Source organism: Tenrec ecaudatus, chromosome 10 (assembly GCF_050624435.1).
Source record: "Tenrec ecaudatus isolate mTenEca1 chromosome 10, mTenEca1.hap1, whole genome shotgun sequence".
Lineage (NCBI taxonomy): Eukaryota > Metazoa > Chordata > Mammalia > Afrosoricida > Tenrecidae > Tenrec > Tenrec ecaudatus.
The window spans coordinates 1,195,838-1,219,206 of NC_134539.1; the positions used below are offsets into that span (position 1 = coordinate 1,195,838).

At 55.9% G+C, this 23,369-nt stretch overlaps 2 protein-coding genes across 2 annotated transcripts; one reads left to right on the forward strand and one right to left on the reverse strand.

Moving 5' to 3' along the window:
- The first annotated feature begins 222 nt into the window (after nucleotides 1–222).
- LOC142457726 (lipocalin 1-like) lies at nucleotides 223–4,367 on the forward strand. The gene is made up of 6 exons (XM_075558840.1): nucleotides 223–333; nucleotides 1,158–1,294; nucleotides 2,213–2,286; nucleotides 2,390–2,503; nucleotides 3,221–3,316; nucleotides 4,330–4,367. The coding sequence occupies exons 1-6, from the start codon at nucleotides 223–225 to the stop codon at nucleotides 4,365–4,367; spliced, it is 570 nt and encodes a 189-aa protein (XP_075414955.1).
- Nucleotides 4,368–11,541: 7,174 nt separating this feature from the next.
- Nucleotides 11,542–15,915, reverse strand: GLT6D1 (glycosyltransferase 6 domain containing 1). The gene is made up of 4 exons (XM_075558841.1): nucleotides 15,842–15,915; nucleotides 15,230–15,277; nucleotides 12,826–12,963; nucleotides 11,542–12,214 (listed from the first exon to the last, which is right to left on the reverse strand). The coding sequence occupies exons 1-4, from the start codon at nucleotides 15,913–15,915 to the stop codon at nucleotides 11,542–11,544; spliced, it is 933 nt and encodes a 310-aa protein (XP_075414956.1).
- Between the last annotated feature and the right edge of the window lie 7,454 nt (nucleotides 15,916–23,369).

Consider the following 23,369-nt stretch of genomic DNA (forward strand, 5'->3'; position numbering starts at 1 on the left):
CCCCCACTCCCCCTGAGCCCAGAGCTGTGGGACTGAGATCACAGGTGAGAGGCGGGGACAGGGCAGGCGGCCTCCACCCACCGCCTCCACAGCTCCAGTGACACAGCAGTGAAACCGGCCGGACTAACCGCCCTGCCCGCCCCAGGCCGATCTGCATTCCCTGTGCCCTGGTCCAGGGGCTGCGTGCCTCCCTCCCCGGAGAATCAGGTGGGACACCGAGACATGGCCCTGACAAGGTGGCCGCTCCTGCTGCTGACCCTCGGCCTGGGCCTGGCCGGCGCACAGGAGACCCTGGAGGAAGTGCCCTTGCAGCAGGACTTTGATGTTCAGAAGGTAGCTCTCTCAGCCGGGCTCCATCACTGCCCAGGGACCAACTGGTCTAGGAGGTGCCTGGGTAGTAAAGAGGAGTGTGTGTGTGTGTGTGTGTGTGTGTGTGTGTGTGTGTTGTGTTGTGTTGTTGGGGGGCGTGGTTCGTGGGAGGGCAGCCCAGGCCCCTTCCATCTGGACCCTGCCCATGCTCTCGGTCCAGCCTTGGTGGGCCCGGGGGAGGGGGCGGGTCCTTCCCTCCTCCAAGGCCAGCAGTCATGGGCATGTCCTCTCAGTCATACCAAGCAGCCGCTGCCCAAGGGCATTTCCAGGAGAGGGGGCCCAGGGCCGGCGGGAGCTTGCCCACCACTCAAGGACACGCAGTGCTGGCTCAGGGCCAGAGTCCTGTCTCACCTCTGACCTGCAGCCAGCACCAATTTCCCCCACCTTCTCTGAGCCCAGGGGCCCTCTGAAGGGAAGGGACATGGGACCCACACAGGAGAGGAGCGGAGAGGAGAGGAGAGGAGAAGGGAAGGAGGGCAGGGCACAGAGGTGTCCTGGGAGAGGAGGGGAGAACCACCAGTGCCCAGCCAGGGCTGCGGCTCCCCGTGCCCCGGGCTGAGCCTGGATCCCAGGAGCCAGCTTCCACCAGGACCCTCACCCCTGCTCCCTTGCCCCTGCACACTCACCCTCCACACTCACCCCTGCATGTTAACTCTGCCATGCTCATCCCTGCTCCCACGCACCTCTGCACCCTCCGCCCTGCACCCTCCCCCAGCACCCTCCCCCCTGCACCCTCACTCCTGCCCCCTCCCCACTGCACCCTCATCCCTGCACCCTTACCCCTGCAGGCAGAAGGACACTGGATAACCCTCCAGCTTGCTGCCACCCACCCAGGCCTGGTGTCCCCAGACGACCCCCTGAGGCTCTCTCTGCACTCCATCCGGGCCACAGACCAAGGGGACCTGGATTTCCTGCTCTTCTGGATGTAAGCTCCATCCTGCAGTTCCTCAGGAACCCTGTCCTCAGACTCAGGGACCCCAGGTGACCAGGGCAAGTGGACCTCATCAGCTCAGAGCATTCTCGGGGTACCGCTCCAGAAGTTAGAGGAGCCGTTGTGCGGGGCATCCCAGAACCTAAGAGCTTGGGGTTGAGGGCATGCAGGGGAGGGGTGGCAGCCCAGGACAGGGGCCCAGCCTCCCAGTTGAGGGGGACAGGACATCTGTGCTTCTCTGCGGGGGGGTGTTCCTGTGTGGGTCCCACCTCTGCTCAGAGCTCGGTGCCCTACCTGCCAGCTGGCCCCTACAGCCGGGACCCTCTGAGGTACCTGACATTTGCTCAGGGGTTCTGGCTCAAGAGAGCTCTTGGAGATGCTTGGGGGTTGGCAAAGTGGGGGTGCACACAGAGTGGTGCTTCGGGTTGGGAAAGGGGGTGATATTGAGGGGTGGGGAGGGGGGTGACACATAGGTGGTGCTGGGGAACACGGTGACACACACAGAGGGCCACAGTGGGCAACGCCCGCCAACAGCGCCTGCCTTGAACCTCCCACGGCCCCAGACAGGACACCAAAGGCTTCATCTGCACATTGGGCCACAGGGGTGGCCCTGGACCACGTGCCTGTTGGGAGGGGGTGGATGGCTCGTAGCCAATCTCCTCCCAGTCCTCCCACTCAGACTTGGCCCAAGGGCCCCTGGATTCCCCATCTCTTCCAGGATCCTCCAGCCCTCTGGCACCATGGGCCGTGCCCCACCCTGGGCATGGGTAAGGTCAGGCCACTGCACAGAGGGATGGCTGGACCCCAGGGCTCTCACCAGGTCTTCCCAGTCCCTGAATCAGCCAAGCACTGGGTCCGGCAGGACGGTGGGCAGGGACCCTTGGCCACAGGGTCATCCTCTGTGTTTCCTAGGGGCCAGGGGGTATGTCAAGGCCTGGACGTCATCGTCCACCCGACCAGGCTGCGGGGCCAGTACCAAGGCACCTGTGAGTATCTGCTTACTCCAAGGGCCGGATGACAGGGCCCAACAGACAGTGGGGGTGGCAGTGGGGGGAACTGTCCAGGAGGGCTCACCCAGGGTCTCCCCAGTTGAGGCCGTCGGCCGAGTGCTGGTCCGAGTCGTGGGCACCAACTATGAGAGCCTGCTTCTGCATGTGCGAGTGGAACAGGACGCGGAGACCAACGCCCTGTGGGCACTGCTGGGTAGGTGCCACACTCCACCCAGCTCAGCCTGGACAGAGGGAGGCCACGGGATACCCATGTGCCCAGGTCCATGCTGGCTGGGTCTGCTCAGAGCTGCCCCAAGTGGACACTTCTTTCCCTGAGGTCCTGCCCCTCTGGGCAGGGGTGTGCCATTCATGCACTAGCTCATTCGTTCATTCATTTATGCCCCCTGCGGTGTCTCCCACTGGAAGCCCCTCCCCCTCTCTGCCCGAGAGTCAGCCAATGGGGTTCAGGAATGGGGGACTAGATGGAGTGGGGTCAGGGCAGCTGGGGGTAGTCTAGTGAAGGGAGGGGCTGATGGGCAGGAGGAGAGGGACGGTGAGAACAGAGGGGTCCAGATCACAGAGTAGGAGTGAGGGGGCCACAGTGCAACGCACTTGGTGGGGGAGGACTTCAGCCGGTGGGGCTGATCTAACCTTCAGGGGCCATCCTGTCCCAGACCCCTTTGCTTAGAGGGATGGGGGACAGGGGAGGGAGAAAAGAGAGGGGAGAAAAAGGAGGAGGATCTAGGGCCGGCAGAACAGTCCAGACCGGGGGCAGGAGGGCTGGAGGCTGCGGCCTTGGAGGCAATGAGAGGTAGAGCCATGTCAGAGTGGCCCGGTCCCCACCTTGGCCCGGCCCCCACCCAGCAGGCGGCCAGGCAGGCAGAGTGGGAGCTGCAAGAGGTCCGTCCTCACAGCAGGCCTCTGGTTTCAGCAAGGACAGCACCAGGGGACCCCGAGTGGCTGGGGCGGTTCCAGGCATATGTCCAGCAGTTCCATCTGGAGAAAGTCCCTATCTTCAATGGGGATGGTAAGTCTGCCCCCTCCCCCCACCCACACGCTCCATCCCCGTGCCCACAGCCCCTTCTGGCCAGCTGGGCAGGGTTATGGGGGGGGGGGGGGGTGTCTGCACTAAGGTTGTGCATCCGAGAGTCCAGACAGATTGTGACCAGTCCCAGGCCCCACAGCCAGATGGAGAAGCTGGGAGAGAGACAGACCCCTCACTCCTACCTCAGCCAATCTGCACACCTGTGTGTGTGTGTGTGTGTGTGTGTGTGTGTGTGTGTGTGTGTGTGTGTTGGGTAGGGGGGCAGGATCTGGACAAGTGCCCAGCCCTGTGGGAGCAGGGAGTCAGGACTTGCTGCTGCAAGTCACCTGGTGGACATCAGCGCTGCGGTAGAGAAACCCAGCCCCCAGCAGCCCGCAGGGCTGGGGGCGTGGCCTGTGGAGAATGAGATGATAGGCGTGGTCTCTGGGAAGGGGAAAATTAGGCGTGGTCTCTGCTGCTGGGGAAAATTACATGGGCGTGGCCTGTGGGAGAGAGCATGGCCTTTTGAGGGGAAAGGATGGTGGTGGCCTGTGGGGGACTAGGGTCGGGCATGGCTCGGGTGGGGTGAGGGCACAGCCTACTGAGGCTGTAGGGTGTGCTCTGCCAGTGACATGGAAGGAGGGGATGTGGGTGTGACTTGCTGGGAGATGAGATGGGAGGGGTGGCTTGTTAGATATGTGGGTGTAGCCTGATGTGGTGGGTGTGGCCTGATAAGCTGCGGGACTGTCCTCCCCACTCCCACAGTGTGGTCTGCAGGTGGGAAGGACCACCAGGCCGGTGCATGGTGAAGCCAGCACATTGAGGCCTGGGGTTCAGACAGATGCTCACAAGCAGCAGTGGGGTCTGGTGGGTGTGGTGAGGGCGGGGCCGCTGGGGGTCAGCGCTGGGCCTGGAGGTGAGAGGCGCTGTTGCTTCAGTTTGCAGCGCTGACTGGGGGCTTGTTCCGAGCGGGACAAAGACCCGGAATCACCACCTGCTTCTCTGCTCCTCCACAGGCCAATGCCCCCCACCCGACACCCGGGTCAGGCCCTGAGGCTCTACCTCAGCCCCCTTCCTCCGAGTTGCCCTCAGCTACCTTCTTTCTCTCCCCCACCTGTCTGCTGCCACTCCGTGGAATCCACTGCCATCACGGCTCTGCCTGCCCAGAGGAACCTTGAAGCCCAGCCCCAGTCCTTCCAGCCCCCAGGAGCCCTCTTCCTGCCATGTAGTCCACTGCTCCAGCTGCAGGGGCAGTGCGGAGCGGCCACCACCCACTCCATCAGCCTCAGGGCAACTCAGGACCCCAAAGTCCACCAGTCACCCTCTCCTGCCAACAGGTCTGCAGATGCCCAAATCCAGGACGCTTGGGGGGTGTTGGCCTCTGGGGCCAGCTACAGCCAAGAAATAGACCTTCAACTGTGTCGGGCAGACTTGGACCCCATGCCCTGCAGAGCCCATGACTGAAGGACGGATCTACGGCTTGTTCAGGGCCACTAACAGGAGGCAGGCGCTCGGAAAATTGGGTCAGGGACCTCAACACGCACAGTTGGGAAATGCTGGAGACAAGGCAAGTCCAGGCAGGTGCCACCTCCAAGCACACTCCCAGCCAAGGTGCTGGTCCTCACTGGCCACGCTTCAGTGAAGCCACTTCCTGGTGGCCCACCAAAGTCACCAACTGCTGAGGAAAGATGACAAATAACCAAATCAGGTGGCTGACTGCCGGGGCTTTCACCTGGTTGCCAAACAAACCCATAGACCATGCCCTTTTCTGTCAACTCACAGACCCAGTTAGAAAAGTCCATGGGGATGGTGGCAGGGCCACAGCCTGCCCTGAGCTCACTGGAGCACCAAGAGTTCGGCGCCAGTCCATCAACCCTTTCTGTGCCCTCTTCATCCTGCTCTTGGGGACATCATGGAGTCTGGGCTCTCAGGTTATTAGAGCCGGCAGCAGGGAGAAAATGGCCATTTGATTCTTTCTTTAATTTTTCCGGTCTTCCTCTTCGCCAAGTTAAGTAGCCCTGGTGGAGTAGTGGTTACGATGGTTTGCTACCAGTGCGGTCAGCAGCTCCAGACCACCGGCCACTCTGCGGGGAAAGATGAGGCTTTCTACTCCTGGAAAGAGTTCCAGTCTTGGAAACCCACGGGTTCCCAAGGGCCCCAGAGGGCCACTATGAGGAGGCATGTACTAGATGGTGGCGAACTAGTGAGTCTGAGAGGTGGGTGGAGTGGGTCATTGTGCGTGGGGCTGCTAACCACAAGGTCAGCAGTTCAAGTCCACCAGCTGCTCCCTGGGAGAAAGACGAGGCTGCCCAGTACGTGAAAGAGCGAGTCTCAGAAAGGCACTGGGGCAGCCTGCTGTGTCCTACAGGGCGGCTGTGAGTCCTCCTGGGCTCGGTGGCAGTGGTGTGTGCTCTTCCTTGCCAAGTCCTGGTGATCCGCCATCTACCCCGCCCGAAGTGGCCGCCCGGGAATGTTTCCTTCCATGAGGCCTGTTCCTGGCTTACTTTCCTAGCATTCATTGGTCCGGTGAGGGGCCACGTGACCTTGGGAAGACTTCATTTCTTTGCTGAAACTTCCCATTTTTTTTTTCATGTTTCCAGTATGTTTGTAGCGCTATTCTTGGGTGTCCCCATGTCTATGCTAGCTCACTGTGAGCCCCCTGGCGGAGCAGAGCAGTCCCACAGGGTTAGAGCAGACGCCAGACCTTTCTTCCCACCCCACCCCCGCCCCCATGGGAGGCTCAGGTCACCAGCCGCTCAGTCGGAAGCTTGGTGCTTGAGCTACTCGCCACCAGCGCTCAGGGACACTGTTCTGTGAGGCGGCTCCGGGCCAGCCCAGTTGGAGGTTTGTGGGCCGTCTCTCCTTGCTCCGGTTCTTCATGTGACAAAGATTTTCTATGGAATCCTGGGCATGTGGGGCATCGCCTGACAATGCTGCGTTGTATATAAGTCCTGACTACGCTGGTCAGGGGAGGGGCAACATCTCGTGACTGTCAAGTTGGGGCACAAATCTGGGGCCCCTCGGTGGAGCCAGAGGTTCACGCTCAGTCACGATTGCGCAGGCTCTGCAATTGAAGCCACCCAGCAGTGCTGCTGAATGCTGCCTGCTCACCTGGCCGGTCCCCCCCAGGCCGGCAGAGCAGGGTCACTGCGCACAGAACCGTCTCCATGGAAACCGGCCTGGTTGGGGAGCCTTCTGTTCCAAGTCTGGGGGTCCAGGTGGTGTGGTGGGTTACTAACTACAGGGTCAGCAGTTCAAAACCACCAGCCACTCCGCGGGAGAAAGACACGGCTCTCCTGTAGTTTCAGAAAGCAGCGGGGCAGTTCTACTTGGGCCTCATAAGGTTGCTGAGCGTTGGGATGAGCTGGAAGACATTGGGGTTGGTTTGGATTTTCTCTCCCAAGTACCGACCATCAGTGTCCCTTTCAACCTTAGTGCTTCCATTGCCTTTGTTTGGGGAGCACAGGCTGCCCCGATAAGTTGCCAAGTTTCTCTCTCAGTGGAACATGGATGGAACAGGTAGCTCATATCTGATGTCACTCAGTTTGCCTTACCATGGTCCACCGTGGAAGCCAGAGTCCACAGCACTGAGCCTCCGGGGACTCCTGGGTCCACGGAGCAGGGAGGTGAATGGCGCTGCAGACGGAGAGCGCTGTCAAGTGAATGACCACAGACACGGTTAGGTTAAATTGAACATATTGCAATTCCCCCTTTGGACCTAGTCTTAGTTTTTATTACCTTCTGCTTTCTCTTGCTTTGAGGTTTCTTTGGGTTGTATTTTGTTTTTGCTGTTGGATTTTTTTTAAGTGATTTTTCTATGGGTGACACCCAGGATAAGTAAATCTATAAAGACCGTAACTACCGTATATACTCGAACATAAGCTGACCCGAGTATAAGCCAAGGTACCTAATTATTACCTGGGAAACCAGAAAAACTGATTGACTCGAGTATAAGCCTAGGGTGGAAAATGCAGGCACTATTGAGGAGTTTCAATAATCAAAACGAATTAAAATAAAATTACTAAAAATTGAGACATCAGTGGGGTAATGTATTTAATATTTATTTTAAATAAAAGGACAACAAGTCATTTAGCATTAGTAAACTAGCACAGTAAGCAGAAAATAGGTTCAACAAACACAATAAGGTATCAACAATGATACCTTAAGAGTACTATTCCCTGAGCTCAATCAGCAACCAAGCTAAAATATAGTTAAAATCCTTCAAAACTGGATTCCTCCTCATCACCCGTATCCCAATAAAGAGCTTCAGCTGGTGTGAGGTCATCATAAATGCTGTCCTCACTGAGATCGCCGTCATCACCATCACTGCTGTCATTTTCATATGAAGCGCAGTCTTCACTGCCATCCATAGCATTACTAATACTACATTTCTGGAAGGCACGTCACACCATGTCTTCTGGAATGTCTTCCCATGCATCTCGAACCCACTTTGCTATTAACTCTATGTCAGGCTTCATGAGATTTTTTTTGTAGTCGGGCATGACCAAATGACATCCTTCGCACACGGTCTTTAAAAGGCTTATTCAAAGATACACCCAGAGGCTACAGTATAGATGTAAGCCCACCTGGAATAACGGCTAAAGTAACTTTACTAGAATTTGTCAGTTTTTTTTTATGTCATCTGATAGGTGGACTCTGAACATATCCCAAACAAGTAACGATGGCTTTTTCTTTCAGGCTGCTCCTGGTCATTGGTTCCAAATTTCTTCCAGCCATTTTTTTGTTCTGTCTTCATCCATCCAGCCTTTAACATGTGCGTGCACAGTAATTCTTGGTGGGAAATTGATCTTTTTAGGCAAGGTCTTTCTTTTAAAAATAATGATAGGACGCAACTTAGTTCCATTAGCCAAACATGATACAACAGCTGTAAAATGTGTTTGTTTGTTTTTTCATTTCCTGTGGTTTTGAGAAAAATGTTTTTTTTCTCCTAAACTTGCCACAGTTCTGTTGCTTGGAAGATCAAAAGTCATGGCAGTTTCATCCATATTCCTAATATCTGCCAGGTCATAATTATAAATCCTTTTGTTTTATAATAAATGACTGGAATGACATAATTTTTTCTTCAAGGTCTTGTGGCAATTTCTGGGACATCTTTGTTCTTTGTCTCAAACATAGTAGGCCAAACCTATTCATGAAGTCGGTACACCATCCTGCTGACGCAGTAAATTTTTCAATGCCTGGTGCTTTATATTTGTCATCCTTAGCCATTTGTAGAACACGTATGCGGTTTCCCATGCATGGTACGCAGTAACCATTTTGACGACACTCCATAACCCATTTATGCAATTCACTCTCTAGAGCCCCATAAAAAGACGTTAAACCATGACGAGCTTTTTTAGCTTTTGGAATCTGTTCCAAGTCAGCCTTCATTTTCCGCCACTCCCTCACTTGCTTTTCATCAACACAGAATTCCCTACTTGCAATACTGTTATTGCTTTCTTCTGCTCTCGACACAACCTTCATTTTGAAACCAGCCTCATATGACCGGCGTTTTTGTTTTGGTTCAAGAGTATCCATTTCTAATAGAATAAAAAACCAAGACTTTGAAAAAGAACTTCCATGGCAATGCCACCACCACCACCACCACCCCACGCGCGACGTGTTAGCCTGGAGGAAGTGGGGGGAGTCCATGAGGGCAGGGGGTGCAGGATGTGAATTAACACAGAGACCAGAGGGGAGAGACGGAGCGCAGCCACATCCTCACCAGTTCAGCTGCCGGCGTAAGTGAATCACTGCGGGTGCTTCTGCTATTTGTAGCTGTCTATGTCATAGGACGCCTCTGATTGGTTAGATGTGAGTAAACAAACATTCAAAGCCCTGCAGTGTCAGCGGGGCTTTGAATGAACAGCGGAGAAACGGCAATCATCCGTGAGACCCGTGTATAAGCCAAACCCCAGTTTTTTTCAGCACATTTTTTGTGCTGAAAAACTCAGTTTATACACAAATATATACAGTAGGTTCCTTAGGGTGACAACAAAGGGGGAAGGGAGCAGGTAATGGGGACCAACCGTCCTGGGGACAAGAAGGAAGAAAATGCTCTGGGGCCGAAGGTGGTGACGAGGGCACAGCTGTTTCAGTCGCTGTAGACGTCAGTGAAAGTGGTTAAAAAGCTTGTCTTCTTATGTAGCCTTTCTGGGCACAGAAGCAGGAAGCAAGCACTTCCAGGCTCACTAGACCCTCTGTGACTTGTGCCAATGGTAACAATGTTTCCATGTGGGTCACAAAGTTGCACCCCTTGCCTGCACCTCCCATTTTTCATAGAACAATGGCGGATTGTTTCCTAAGGACTTCACAGCCCAGGGGCTGCCTGCACTTCCTGAGCCTGCCCTTCCTTCGTGAAAAGGCACCCCAGGGTGCTGTTGGTGGGCATGGGGCCGTTCATGGGGCAAGGTCGGCGGTTCAAACCCACAGTTGCTACTCAGGAGCGAGATGAGGCTACGTCTTGGGGAGCCCCAGGAGCTGTTGTCCTCCGCCCTTCAGGGTCCCGGGAGTCAAGATGGATGCAAGGGCAAAGCCCAAGACCTGGCAGTGGCCTCAGAGCCCCAGCCCCAGCCCCCAGTGGCAATCTCCTGCTGCTGCCACCTTGAGCCCACCCCAGCGCCACACACAGCAGGCAACACACTGTCGGTCCAGTGCAGCTCAGTATCTGCTCAGTGTTCCACAGGGTCTACCTGGGGGCTCTGTTGCAGTGTGCCAGGCCCTGGGACCGAGCCCAGCCCCAGCGTGGAGGGTGAGACCTGTGCCACAGAGTCACCACTGCCTAGCCAGGCCCTGTGGTTGCTCTCCCTGGCAAATGCCTCACCACTCCCCACCCACCCTGTACTCCCATGGCCCTAGGGGCCTCTGATGGGCAGGCAGTGCCGGCCCCTCACCGAGGCACTCTGGCCAGGCCTCCAGGTGACCTTCAGAACCTTCAGAGGGGACAGAAAGTGTTTCTGAACAATCCTGCCTCCAACAGAGAACAGATCCCACCTGAAGATACGATTTTCTTCTTAGCCGCATTCTCTCTGGTTACTCCCTGGGCTGCTAACTGCAGGGCCAGCTGCCCCGGGGAAGGAAGGGCAGGCTCTGTTCTCGAGAGGATCCACAGCCCTGGAAACCCCCAGGGGCAACCCTGCCTTGTCCTGTCCTGTGGCAGTGAGTGAGCATTGACTCCATGGCAGTGAGCGAGTTAACGAGCGAGAGGGGGCACCTAGCTGAGTGCGAGTCCCGCGGGGCTAGGTGATTCTCTTCGGTTAAAAGGGGAAAGACTTTGTTCATTTGAAGCTAGCTCATGTGCGGCAAAAGCATTGCCCATCATTCCAGAGTACTTCTCTTCTTTGGGGGTGACTCACACCAGGGTCTGGATCTGAGGGGGAGAGAGCTGGAGGGATGTCAGGGCTGCGATGCACCCCCCCCACCTTCTTCCCTGTGATTTGTAACCTATGACACAGACAGCAGACAATGGGCCCCACTCGGTGGCACAGCCTGTCTCAGCAGAGACACTGTCCTCCCCTCCTCCTGCTTCCCCATCCCTCTTCCCTTCTTCTCCCTCCTCCCCCTCCATGTCTTTCCCTCCTCCTCCCCTTCATCACTGCCCCATGGCCCCACCCCTCCTTCTCCTTCCCTTCATGGCATGTAACATTCTGAACCTGACATTTTAAAACTCCGTCTCTTTTTGCAGTCGGATCGGTGAGGTTCTTCTTTGGTGGGCATCCTGCCTTGTGGCCCACCATGTGCTGGGCAGGGGAGACTGAGGGGGGGTGAGAGGAGGTGGAGACAGAGGAGGGGTGAGGGGAGGTGGAGACAGAGGAAGGGTGAGTTCAACTGTGCTCCAAACCTGAAAATCAGGACGAGTGGCATGAAAATCATGGTTTACATAAATGAATATTCATGACACATTTGCCTCTGTGTATAAGGTTCATTTTTCCTGACCAAGGTCTGAGTGTCTCTCCGTATTTAAAAACAATGAAAGCGTTTACGCTAAAAAATAGTTTCGTGTTGTCTACGATTGGTCCCACCACTGCTGAGAGGGGGGTGCCCAGCCGCCAGCCTGGGGGTCTCCGTCTTGCTTTGGGGTGTGGGGTCGCTTAAAATTGTGGCGGGCTGCGGGAGGGATCAAATCCACGTAGAAGGTGTGACTCTTACACGTCCCTGAAAGACGGAAGCTTCCAGATGTCCCAGAAAGCCCTGGCATGGCCGTGGTCCCCGTCAGGAGCCCAGTGACCTTAGTCCCTCTCTGAGAAGCAGGCCACCTTCACGCGCCGCATCTGTGGGGGGAGGCGGAGCCGGGGGTCCCAGGCGTACTCCGGCGAGAGCAGCGTGCTGGGCTTGTGCAGGAAGAAGTACTTGTTGAGGTGGCTCTCAAAGGAGCTGTGCACTCGGTTGCTGCTGTCGCGGGCAGTGTTCTGCAGATAGTGGCTGGCAAACTGCAGGAGCTCCCGCGGCGTCCCCCCCATGGCAGAGCTGCTGTAATAGAAATCCCCCTCCCCAAACGGGATGCAGGCCGCCGACCCAGGCCTCCTCTCGTAGGGTGGGGTCTCGGTGCTCCTAAAGTACCACCACGGGTGCAGCTGAGCCACGGAGCGGCCCAGTGCCTCCACCCCGAAGTCCCCCTGGAAGACCTGGTTGGCGGCCATACTGAAGAGGAAGTCCACCTCCTTCTGCATGTGGCTCGGGATTCGGCTCCGCAGGGTCCGCATGTGCACCAGGTGGAGGTCGTGCGACCAGGCCTTGTCCTCGCTGTCGAGTTTAAAAATCCGGAAGGTTCGCTGAGGACCAAAGTTGATGTCCGGGACACGGAACAAGTCATCCACAGTGATGTAGAAGATCACCTTGTGGCCCACCATGAAGTGCTTGTCAGCAGACTCCAGAAACCGTTTCAGGTACTTGTCTAAAAACCTGCAGAGTGCACACATGGGGTAGGGGCGGGGTTAAGCCAGAGGCATCGTCAGAGACCCCTTGTTCCATGTCTGGTGGTGGGGCACACTCGTGGTGGTCAGAACAGCGGGGTCTACTCTGTCTGGCGCGCAGACGCAGGCACCACTTGACCAGTTTCAGATGCCGGTGTCTTAGCAAGCGGTACCGCCAGTACATGTCCGACTGCTAGCCAGAGTGGGTGGCTGAAACCCATGCGGAAAAGGGCTGTCCACCTGCTTCTGTAAAGCCCCAGCCGTGAAAACCCCCTGAAGGCAGGGAGGCTCCCTGAGAGTTGTGGGCAGTGGCAGCGGGCTAGCAGCCTGCTCAGCAGGGCAGGGCTGGGCAGCAGGCAGTCTTGCCTGTGTTACTTAGAGAAGTGCGCTGTGGGGCTCCCTGAGACACGGCGTTGAGCTCTGGACGACCCGCAGTGACAAAGGGAACAGTGATGCCAAAGAGGGATCAGGACCCAGGCTCCAGGTGAGGAGCTTCTCTCCAGGGCAGCGAGGTATTGCGGCCATGGGTGGTTGCAGAAAGCCCGGGGAGGACAGACAGACAGACAGCCTCCCATAGGCTCTGCTGCCCCTGCTGCCTACCTGTCCACAGCAAACACGGCCAAGCCCACAGTGATGTTCCGCCTTTTGTAGTAGCTCTCCAGTGCCCAGCGGTTGAACGTACCTTCCCAGATGACTGGTGCATGCCAAGTGGTGGTGGTCAGGACATCGGGGCGTTCTCTGGCCAACAAACAGAAGCAGGTGTCCCTGAACCTCAGTGCCAAGGGCACTCTGGGGGCCAGGTGCTGTGCCAGGGTAAGGGGGGGGGCAGTGGCAACGGCCGGTGCCGGCCAGGAGGGGACGCTGACCTCCACGTGAGCTGAGTGCGGCCAATCAAAATAAGCTTGGTGGTCTCAGAAAATGAAGTCTTGCCGCCCCCCCCCCACCGCCCTCCCCACCAGACAGAAAGACAACAAACCAAGTCTACTGCCGTCGAGCCAATTCGGACTTAGAGTGACCCAGCAGGACAGAGAGGGCTGCTCCTCAGGGTGCCCATGGGCGTCCCTCCGCATGGAAGCAGACAGCCTCGTCTCCCTCTTGCAGAGCAGCTGGTGGGCTCTGACCACTAACTGTTTCCTCAACAGCCACCAGTCTGCCACTGCCCCCACAGCTCCCACAGCAGCCACGTCCCGGCCGTTGTGCTTTTGGGCGAGTGGTCCCAGAAGGATGACATGTGCTTTCCTCGCAGCCTGGGCACGGACTGTCACAGCCACTCTGGTGGTCATGCCCCAGCAGGACACCGGCCAGGCCCCCACCACGGCCAAGCAGTGGACCACGGAAAGATGAGATGACAGGGCCCTGGGGCTCCATTGGATGGCTGACCTCAAGATCAGAAGTTGAAACCCACCAGGGAAAGATGTGGGTGTCTGCCCCCTACCCATTTACAGCCTCAGAAACCCTGCCCACACAGGGCCGCCATGTGTTGGTGTGGCAGTGACATCATCTCCTGTCAACTTGCGAAGGGGTGGAATCTAACATATCAATCAGGTCATAGCCAATGAGACTTCTGTGTGGGCGTGGCCTTCTGAGGATTCTGGGAACTCCTCCCTGAAGGCGGGACACACACTCTCTGCTTCATCTTCCTGCTGACAAGCCACATGGAGTTACACTGATGGAGCCAGTGCCCTGGAGCTAGAGGAGCCGCGTGGAGACCCACACCAGTGCTGAGATGCTTCCACCACCACTGGATCCACAAGGCCTCCCACCCACAGGCCTGTGATCTTCCTGCATTAGGTGTCATTGCATGTGCTGCATGAGTCTGCAGAGGAATTATGGACTTGATCTGGACTGGCTGGGGTGTTTTCTCAGTGTACAATTGCTCTCTATAAAGCTGGTTCTCATACGTATGAGTGTCTATGCATTTGTTTCTCTAGTCCACCCAGACTCACCCAGATGGCATCCACTCGGGGGCAGCGGGTATAAATGAGATTAAATAAAGCAAGATGCCGACAGACTAGGATTCCGTGTGCTGGCTGTTTCAGAGACAGGGACAGGAGCAGGGCCGTGGGAAGGCTGCCCTCTTTGATCTTCACCAGCAGGTGCTCCAGGCCCCTTGGCTTTCAGCAAGCAGGTGAGGCCGTCTGCTTAGCACAGGTCGCTCCCGAGACTCCCTTCCTCCGGTCTGACGCTGTGCTCTTCTTCGCACAGTCTGGCTTCTTGGATGGTGTGCTCGGCACAGACCGAGTACGTGTGAGCAGCGACACAGCCCTGGCGCACACCTTGTCCTGATTCTCAACTGTGCCACAGTCCCTGCCTCTCAGGCCATGTGCACCTTCCCAGTGAGCGCCGTGATGTGTCCTTGTGCCTGCCAGGTCGAAGCCTGCTCCTGGGTGCTGATCTAAGGAGCCATGTTCCACCTTCTTCCCAAGAGATTGCTTCTTCCACCAGGCAACCTTTCTCACTGGGATTGTGAGGTGCCAGCGAGGCAGGTCCGACACCACTGCAACCGAGCAAAAGACAGCCCAGCCGGCGCCGGCCTCACAGTGGCTCCCGCTGGCCGCCCCTGTGTCCATCCAGCTCGGTGACGGCCTTCCTCTTCTCCACTGGGCCTCTGCTTGAATTTCTTGCTGACCCTCGACCTTTTGTAAGCATTAGGTCATCCTCCTCCAGGGCCGGGTCTCTCTGATAACATGTCCCAGATACGAGAGACAGAGCCCCGCCATCCCAACTCCCAAGGTGCCTTCTAGTGGAGCTCCCTCCAACACGACCCATTCGCCCTTTCTGGTTACCACCCTCAGCTAACTTGATTCTTGGTCAGCAGGCCCGAGGTTTGTGTATATGAGCCATAACGGTGACAAGGCCAACTTCGGGAGACCTCCCACAACGGCAGGGTGGTGGTGGGCGTTAGACTCCAAACGGAGGGGGTGTGTGCATGTGTGCATGTGTGTGCGTGTGTGCACGTGTACGTAGACGCGTTTTGCTCTAAGAAAGACATGCTTGTTCTTACCGAGGATTAAACCAGTGTGAGAGCGGAAGTCCTTTTGCTTGCCGATTCCTGGACACAGAGGAAAAACCAAGCAGTTACAAGAGCCCTTAGCTACATCCTGAGCTGTGTGGTGTGACAGGCACTGCCTGGTGTCGGTTCTGCCACCCGTGACCCTGAGATGGGTGCCTCCCTGCCGAGGGGCACCTTGAGCCAGGAGAACACACAGCTTCACTGGGCAATCCTGGTCCACATGGGATTAGAGTGGTGAGAGCCAGCAGGCCTCTAGGGAGCTGAGCAATGGACCCTCAACCCAAAGTCTGGTCCCTGGGAAATCACTTGGAAAGAGCTCGTCCAGCTGGATTAGGGGAGGGGCACGTAGGCTATGACGTGGTGGGGACCGCAATCCACGTGACAAAGTGGGTCTCTGCAGTGGGCCCGGAAACCAACATGCTCTGTGAACCAGCTGCCACCTCACCATTGTCAACCCAGGGGATTTTGGGAACCTGAGCCCAGGCCTGGTCTGTCCTGTGTGCTTCCCGCTGCCCTTCTCCACCTGTACCAAGCTCTGGGAGGGCCGGCCCTTGTCCTGGGTGCTCACTGTCTGCCCAGCAGCACCTCCGGTCCCAGGTTCACCTGACGTGCTGGGCCAGCAGCAGGATGAAGAGAAAGGTGGCCAGTAGCAGCAGCAGCTTCCTCCGGGGTCTCATCCTCTCCTCCGGGTTCTCATCCTCTCCTCCGGGGTCTCAGCCTCTCCTCCAGGGTCTCAGCCTCTCCTCCGGGGTCTCATCCTCTACTCCGGGGTCTCAGCCTCTACTCCGGGGTCTCAGCCTCTCCTCCGGGATCTCAGCCTCTCCTCCGGGATCTCAGCCTCTCCTCCGGGGGAAGAGATGGGAAACTTCAGGACGTGACGACAGCACGCACCAGAGCGGCATCTCCCTGCCAGCTAGCCGAACACGGGTTTGTGGGCACTTGGGCAGCACTCAGGCCTGGCCCCCTACGTCCTCAGAAAGAAGACCGGTCGACTGGGACTAGAGACCCTCTGCTCTGGCCGAGGTGCCCACAAAGCCCACACAGGGATGGGGGGTGCCTGGTCCTGGAGAAAAGGCTGGAGGACTTGAACCACTGATCTCACGGTGAACAGACCAGCATGTAACCCACCAAGGATCTTACAGGGTGAGACCTACGCTGGTGGATTCTGCCAGCCCCAGCGCCACCTGCCACCATGCCCTGGAACTGTGGCAGCCCTGGTCTTAGAGCTCGTGTGCTTAAGACAGACGCTGGAGGAGGGCAGGAGGGGAAGGGGGCAGAGGCGGCAGAAACAAAATTAAGAAAAGAAAAAGACACACCGTGGGGTTTAAAGACAGTGTTCTTTTTAAAAAGGAAAATATCCCGTGAATAATTTTTACACAGATTGAATATTGAAGTGACAGCACACTGGGTGTGTCGGATGACATACAACACAAGGGGACTTCGAAAAGGCTGCGGCCAGATGGCATTCGCGGACACTGGCATCTTTCTCTGCGCTGATGAAAGCCCCTGTGCCTACCAGTGAATTGCCTGGCCTCATCCCCTTGCTGGCGTGGCCACCAGAACCTGGAGCAGCCCTGGTGAGCGGGTCTGTCTCAGAGCAGCGCAGCAGGATGCTCCTCAGAGTCCAGAATGGGTGGCGAGGCTGGTCCCTTTAGACTTCGGACATGCTGTCCGGAGGGACCAGCTCGGGGGCAGGACGCCATGCTGGGCAAAGAGGAGGGGCAGCCAGGAGAGGAGGGCACAGTGGTCAGACCCGGCTGCAGCGAGGAGGTGGCGCAGCGTGGGGCGGGCGGAGCTTCACTCTGCTGTCCACCCAACAATAAGGCCCACATCCCCCTCCAGGGACAGCTCGCCTCATACAACGCCTCGCTGGGCAGGCTCACTCCCCGTGCCCCACGGGGACGCTGACCACCGCCTAAAGGCAAGCGTCGCAGAAAGGCCGGGTGAGTTGGGAAGATGGTGGTCTCTGGCTGCCTTGGCGCGGTCCCTCCGGAGGCTAGCAGCTGACGCTGTCTCCCAGCACTTCCACCGTGACTTCCCCGGAGCAGCCACACTCCATCAGCCCCTTCTTCCTGGACGAGTCTGGTTGGCTGGTGCAGCCCCCAGGGGACAGGAGACTGCAAGCCCAAGCCCTGCACGCCGCTCTCTGGGGGGCCGTGGTCTCTGCCAGCTCCTGTGAGCGGTCCTCCTCACCGTTCCAGCAGCAACAGGCCCAGCCCAGAGAACTCCGTGTGGCTCGGCAGCTATCTTCCCCTGGATCCAGGTGCTTGCCGGGGTGGATCCATAATTCAATTAGATCAAGCATCATTGCACAAGCACTGCCACCATCATTTTCAGCACATTCCCTTTCTTCTTGAACTCTGTGATGTCAGCGCCTCTGTGTCCCCTTCCTCGCCCACCCCACCCGTCAGGGACCCTCATGTTTATATTATAGTTATGATGATGATTATATACTTTTGCCTTCTCTTGCACCATCAACCGTATCAGTTCCCCTACAGTCCTGTTATCTGCTCCCCGCCAGTGGGACTATACAGTCATCTTTGCTATCAGTTCCCCCTCCCCACTCTCTTCCCGCACCCCCCGGGGATCGCGGCTCCATGACGGTTTCCGACAGGGTTCATCTGTCCGGGGATCGTGGCTCCATGACGGTTTCCGCCGGGGTTCATCTGTCCGGGGATCGCGGCTCCATGACGGTTTCCGCCGGGGTTCATCAGTCTTGGATTTGAAGAGGACAGGCCCTGCTCTCTGCTCACGTCTCTCTCCTTTCACCCCTAACACAATCACAGCTGCTGCAGGGCACGCACACCCCCACAGGGAAACGCCCCCGACTTCGGATCTGGGCTGCAATGTGGGCTCCACGCACCGGCCTCGAGTCGGTTCTAACTCGCGGTGGCCTTGCCTGGGGTTCTGAGACGCGGGGTTTGCAGGAGCAGACAGCTTCATGCTTCCTCACAGGTGGGTTTAAACCGCCAACCTTGTCTTATCCACAGGGTCCCTGGGCTCCCGAAGAATGCCGCCAGCCCAGACTCGTCCCACCCCAACCCCTGGGGACATGCTAGAGCATTTCCAAGCCTTCTAAGTCTGCACGGAAGCAGAGCCTTCACCTTCTCTCACAGAGCAGCTGGTGGGTTTGAACCACCAGCCCCGCGGCCCACTCTTGATGCTCTTAGTGTGTTTCTCACATCACATCACATCGTGGTAGACTGGGGATCAAGGCTCAGCCAAGCCAGTGCATGTTTTGGGGGACACAACTCAATCTATGCTGCGTGGCTGCTGTCAAGCACCCCGAGACATTCTGACTCAGGTGCAACAGAGCCTGCCTCCCCCACCCCGCCCTGCTCCATCCTCAGAGTCTTTCCTACATGGGCACCCATGGTTGCAAGCACTGTGGCACCCCCTCTTTCCCCGGACCTTCTACTTCACCCAGCACGCCATCCTTCCCCAGGGCCCAGTTCCTCTGGATCCCATGTTCCAGGTACATGAGAGGAAGTCTCTCCATCTTCTCTCCCATGAAGCACTCTGGCGGTACCTGTCAGGACAGATGTGTCGGTGCTCCCAGCAGCCCCTGGCACATTCTCCACCAACGCCACGATCCACACTTCCACTCTTCTCTGGCCTCCGGACTCACCATCCAGCCCTGGCACGCATGTGCAGTAGCAGAGATGTCATGGCCTGGCACAGGTGCGTCTTAGGCCTCCAGGGGTCACTTTTGCTTCTTTTTTTTTAACACTTTAAAGAGATTAGTTGGCACCTTCAGTAAGCTGGCATTGAGAAGCAGCCGAGGACGTCCCTGGGAGCCAGACCATGGGCCCGCAGCACCGTGTCTCTGCGTTCTTTGTGAACCCAGCCCCCAGACCTGGGAAAGAAGGTCCGGGTGTTTGAGTCTTCCGTGCATGCTGATGTCACCAGACCCCTTTGATGATGCCAGCATTAGAAAGCTGGGGTCATAAAGTCGCCAGCAGGCTCCTCTTGTTGTCACCAGGGAGACGGGCAGGGACCCAATCAGAAACCAGACGTATTGCCATCGCAGCTGCCCCGACTCACCGAGACCCGTCAGGAGAGGTACGAGTGTGTGCTAGTCTGGGTAGACCGGAGAAACAAATTCACTGGCACTCATAGGTGTATAAGAGTTTTATATAAAGGGTAATTGTACATTAAGAAAGCATCCCAACCCAGTCCATAAATCCGATCTCAGCCCATATGTCCGATACCAATCTATAAATCCCTCTTCAGACTCACAAAACACATGCAATGACACCGAATGCAGGAAGATCTAGTGGCGGTGGAAGCATCTCAGTGCTGACATGTGTCTCCACGTGGCTCCTCCAGCTGCTGGGCTCTGGCTCCATCAGTATAAATCCATGTGTCTTGTCAACAGGAATGAGTAGCAGAGAGTGGGGGTCTGGCCTCCAGTGAGCTATTTATCTGCTTAGTGCCTCCAGATGAGGTCATCAAGCTGCAACCTGATTGACAGACTGAACTCCACCCCTTCACTCTGAATAGTCTCAAGTTGACACCAGATGATGTCACTGCCACAGACGGAGACTCTTTCTGGGAGCGCAGAGCCTTGGGCTTTCGTTCACTTTGCTTCCTTTGCTCTCAGGAGCCCTGGAGGCGTGGTGGGGCTGCACTCACTGCACACACCCTGAAGCCCACTGCTCAGGCCCACCAGCTGTGCTGGGAGAGAAGGTCGAGGTTGTCTGCTTCTGAGAAGACCCCCAGCCTTGGAAACCCCATAGGGAAGTTCTGATCCATGAATCAGAACCAGCCCAACAGTTGCTGTGGTTATTAGGGGCTATTGGGTCTGATCCAACCCAAAGTGAGACCCTGCACAGCAGAACCGAACACTGCCCGGTCTGCACCACCCTCACCTTGTGCCTCCTGCTGAGCTCCTTGGTGCAGCCAGGTGCCCAGCTGTCTTGTCCAGAGGCTCAGGCCTGTTGTCTGACCTCCCTTGAGGCCCATCCCATAAGAGGTGATGAGGGCAGGCATCCAATGCTCACACTGTGTGGTGGACGTGGTCCCTGAGCACTTTGGTGGCCTTGTTAAGAGCACCCACTGTGTGGTCAGCACATACAAGGGCAACCCAGCTGGATCCCAGTCTGGGCATGGCACCCCTCCTCTCTGCTGGCCAGAGAGCAGATACCTGGAAGGTCATCCCTCCTTTTGACCCACGCAGGGCAAACCATGAAGGAGACCCCCTCTCAGGGCCAGTTCTGGCGATGGTCAGGGGTCACTCACCGGACAGCGTGTGGACTGGGAGGTCCCATAGGAGAAACCACGGGCACGTGAGCCAGCAGCCTCAGTGGCCCACCTGCTACAACGTCACCACCTTGACCCAGGGCTGGGGAAAGAAGGGGCTCTGCGCTGCCGCCACCTCTGCCATCACTTTCTGGAGCAAGTACCCACTGGCTGCAGTCAGGGCGCATGGGGGCTGGGAGGAAGACAACCCTGAAACTCCTGTTCTTTCTTTCTTTCTTTCTTTTATTAATTTTGTAATGAACATGTTCATCGCTAAAGGCGCCATTTCAATTCTACTCCCCCCCCCCACCATTTGTTGTTGTTGTTCTAAGCCACTCAAATCACTATTTTCAGGGATAAATCTAGAGGGATTGTCTTTCCCTTTTTCCTGCTTTTTAGATACATATTATATATGTATGACACCTGTCGGAGAAGTGAAATCAACAATATCCTGTCTTTTTGCCATATACTCCCTCTTTTTGGCCCCAACCCCATCCCTCCCTTTCCCTGTCCCACCCCCATCACTGACCGCCTCATAATCACCAGTTTTTTCTATTGGTGTGTAAACCACATTGCGAGACTTCCAGGAAGATGGCAACTGAGTAACATACCAGAGGGACTCCGCAGAAGTCAGCCCAGGAGAGTTGCTAAGAGGGAAATTCAACACTGCTGGATCACAGGAGGAGCATCATAAATATAAGTAGGCACAGACCCATATGATTTTGAGGGGCTGGGGGCTTTGGGCTTACCACAGTGGAGGCCGGCTAGGGCTTGACCTTAGCCTTGCCACTGTCTCAGCAGGAGCTGGGACCATTTGGAGCCAGAGCAGGCACTTTATGTCAACACAGCCACAGTTTGCTGCCACCTGCCTCAGGGCAGGGACTAAAACTCTTGCAGCTCCAGGGCAGGGATTGGGGTTCGGCTATATTGTTACTTTTGTTTACCTCTCTTCTCTATCCCCCCACAGACTTAGCTGGCTTTTAAAATACTTTTCTCCTTTGTCTCTTTCCTGTTCTCTCACACACCACTGCGGACCTCCAGACCACCCCCTTAGCCTAGAGCAGTTATGCCTGCGCCACACCCAGCTAGGTGAGCTCCACGCTGTGCAGCTAGCCCAAGGCTGGAGAAAGCCCTGCCAACCTGGAGGGGGATACTCCGCCCAACTTCTTACTCGGGAATTCCTGCCTGTGTGCCTGGGGGAAGCTCCTATTTTTCCTCTGTTGTCCCACATGACATTTCTTCCCGCCTACCTTAGTGCCTCACAAGGGCTAAGGCAGCTCACCCAACACTCGCCAACGTTCCAAGCTGCTGCAGGAACCTTTGCCCAACCTCTGCAGTTCTCTACCTGGCCAGGACAATTGCACCCATGATGCGTGGTGTTTTACTCTAAAGCAGGCAACCCACCAGCCTTCTGGGTCACTTCCCTGAGAGGGAAGCCATAGGAGGATAAAGTGGCAGGCTAACTCCATAGTGAAATTAGCTGTAGGCAGTTCAAAGAAGCATTCCTATAAGTCTCCCAGAGACAGCCAGTGCTCTTCGACTCCCTGAAAAATGGCACCTGGCTCCTCTAAAACAACACAACGCAAACAGCCATCAGCCCCAATCACCTCAACGGAAAAAAACAGGAGAAATAAAAGGCAATGGCAGAAGATGGCCTAAGCATAACAGCATGCATAGAAGAAGCAGACATTGAGCTTCCACAGAAAGAAATATTCAGAATGCTGCTTGGAGTCACAGGATATGAGGGAAACAATCCAGAAAAGGGATGAACGATAGAGGAGATAAAATCCATACACCAAAGGGAAATGCAAGAGTTTAGGGACAAGATATCAACAACTAGTAGCAGCCTCACAGACTTTGCCAATAGACTGGAGGAGGCAGAGAACCGCAACAGTGACCTAGAGGACAGCCAAGCAGATGTAAACCTCCCTGGCGGTAATCGCAAGTGTGGCTCAGGGTAAATGTTAACTGTCAGAAGTGGTAACCCCGAGCCACACTCGGGATTACACTGCAGAGAAGTCCCTTATCTGCTCCCCAGTCCAGCGGTGTCCTCCGCTGTGATCACAGAGTGATCTGACTTCCTCGTTCTGTTCTGTTCTCTGCGTGCAGTGTCGCCACAAGAAGGCGGAAATGGGCGGGAAATTCAAAACTGCAACTCTAAAAGAGACATGCACACACACAAATTGTGGTACAGTGTAACCTGTGAGGATTACATTGTAGCAAAGCAAATCACCTTAGATTTGTCCCTAGATCCATCTCCAGTGCCCTGCCTGCCCTTTTACTGTCATTTGGAAAATTTTTGCCTGGAAATTTTTTGTCCATGGCATCAAAAAAGTGTCACTTTAGCACAAAAGGAGTTTTAGACCAGGTAATGACAGTGACAGTGACTTAGAATTACTCGCAGAATTATGTATTAAAGTTTATCATACCTGGAATGTCTACTAGAGAGATTTAAATGAGTAATTTCTTAAAAATTACAGGTCTACAATATAAAATGACAAATTTTATGCAAAACAATGTACTGCTTTGGGTACAAAATCGCTGACATAATTAGACCAACAGGGAGGTTAACAAACACAAACAAAAATCTATTAAGGTCATCAGAGAAGCTGAAGAAAACCTAAGAGCTATGTCTGATGCTATGAAGTGGAACAACATTAGTATTATTGGCTTACTGGATAAAGACACAGTAAAGAAGTCATTTGCAACAATAGTGAGAGAATTCTTGGAGGGAAATCTTCCCCAGATTAATGAAAACCAGGCATTGAGGAGGCTGAAAGAACACCTGCTAGAGTGGATCCCAAGAAGAAGTCACCAAGGCACATAATAGCTAAACTATCCAACTTTGAGGAAAAGGGGAAAATCATGAGAGCAGGTAGGTAAAAACAAG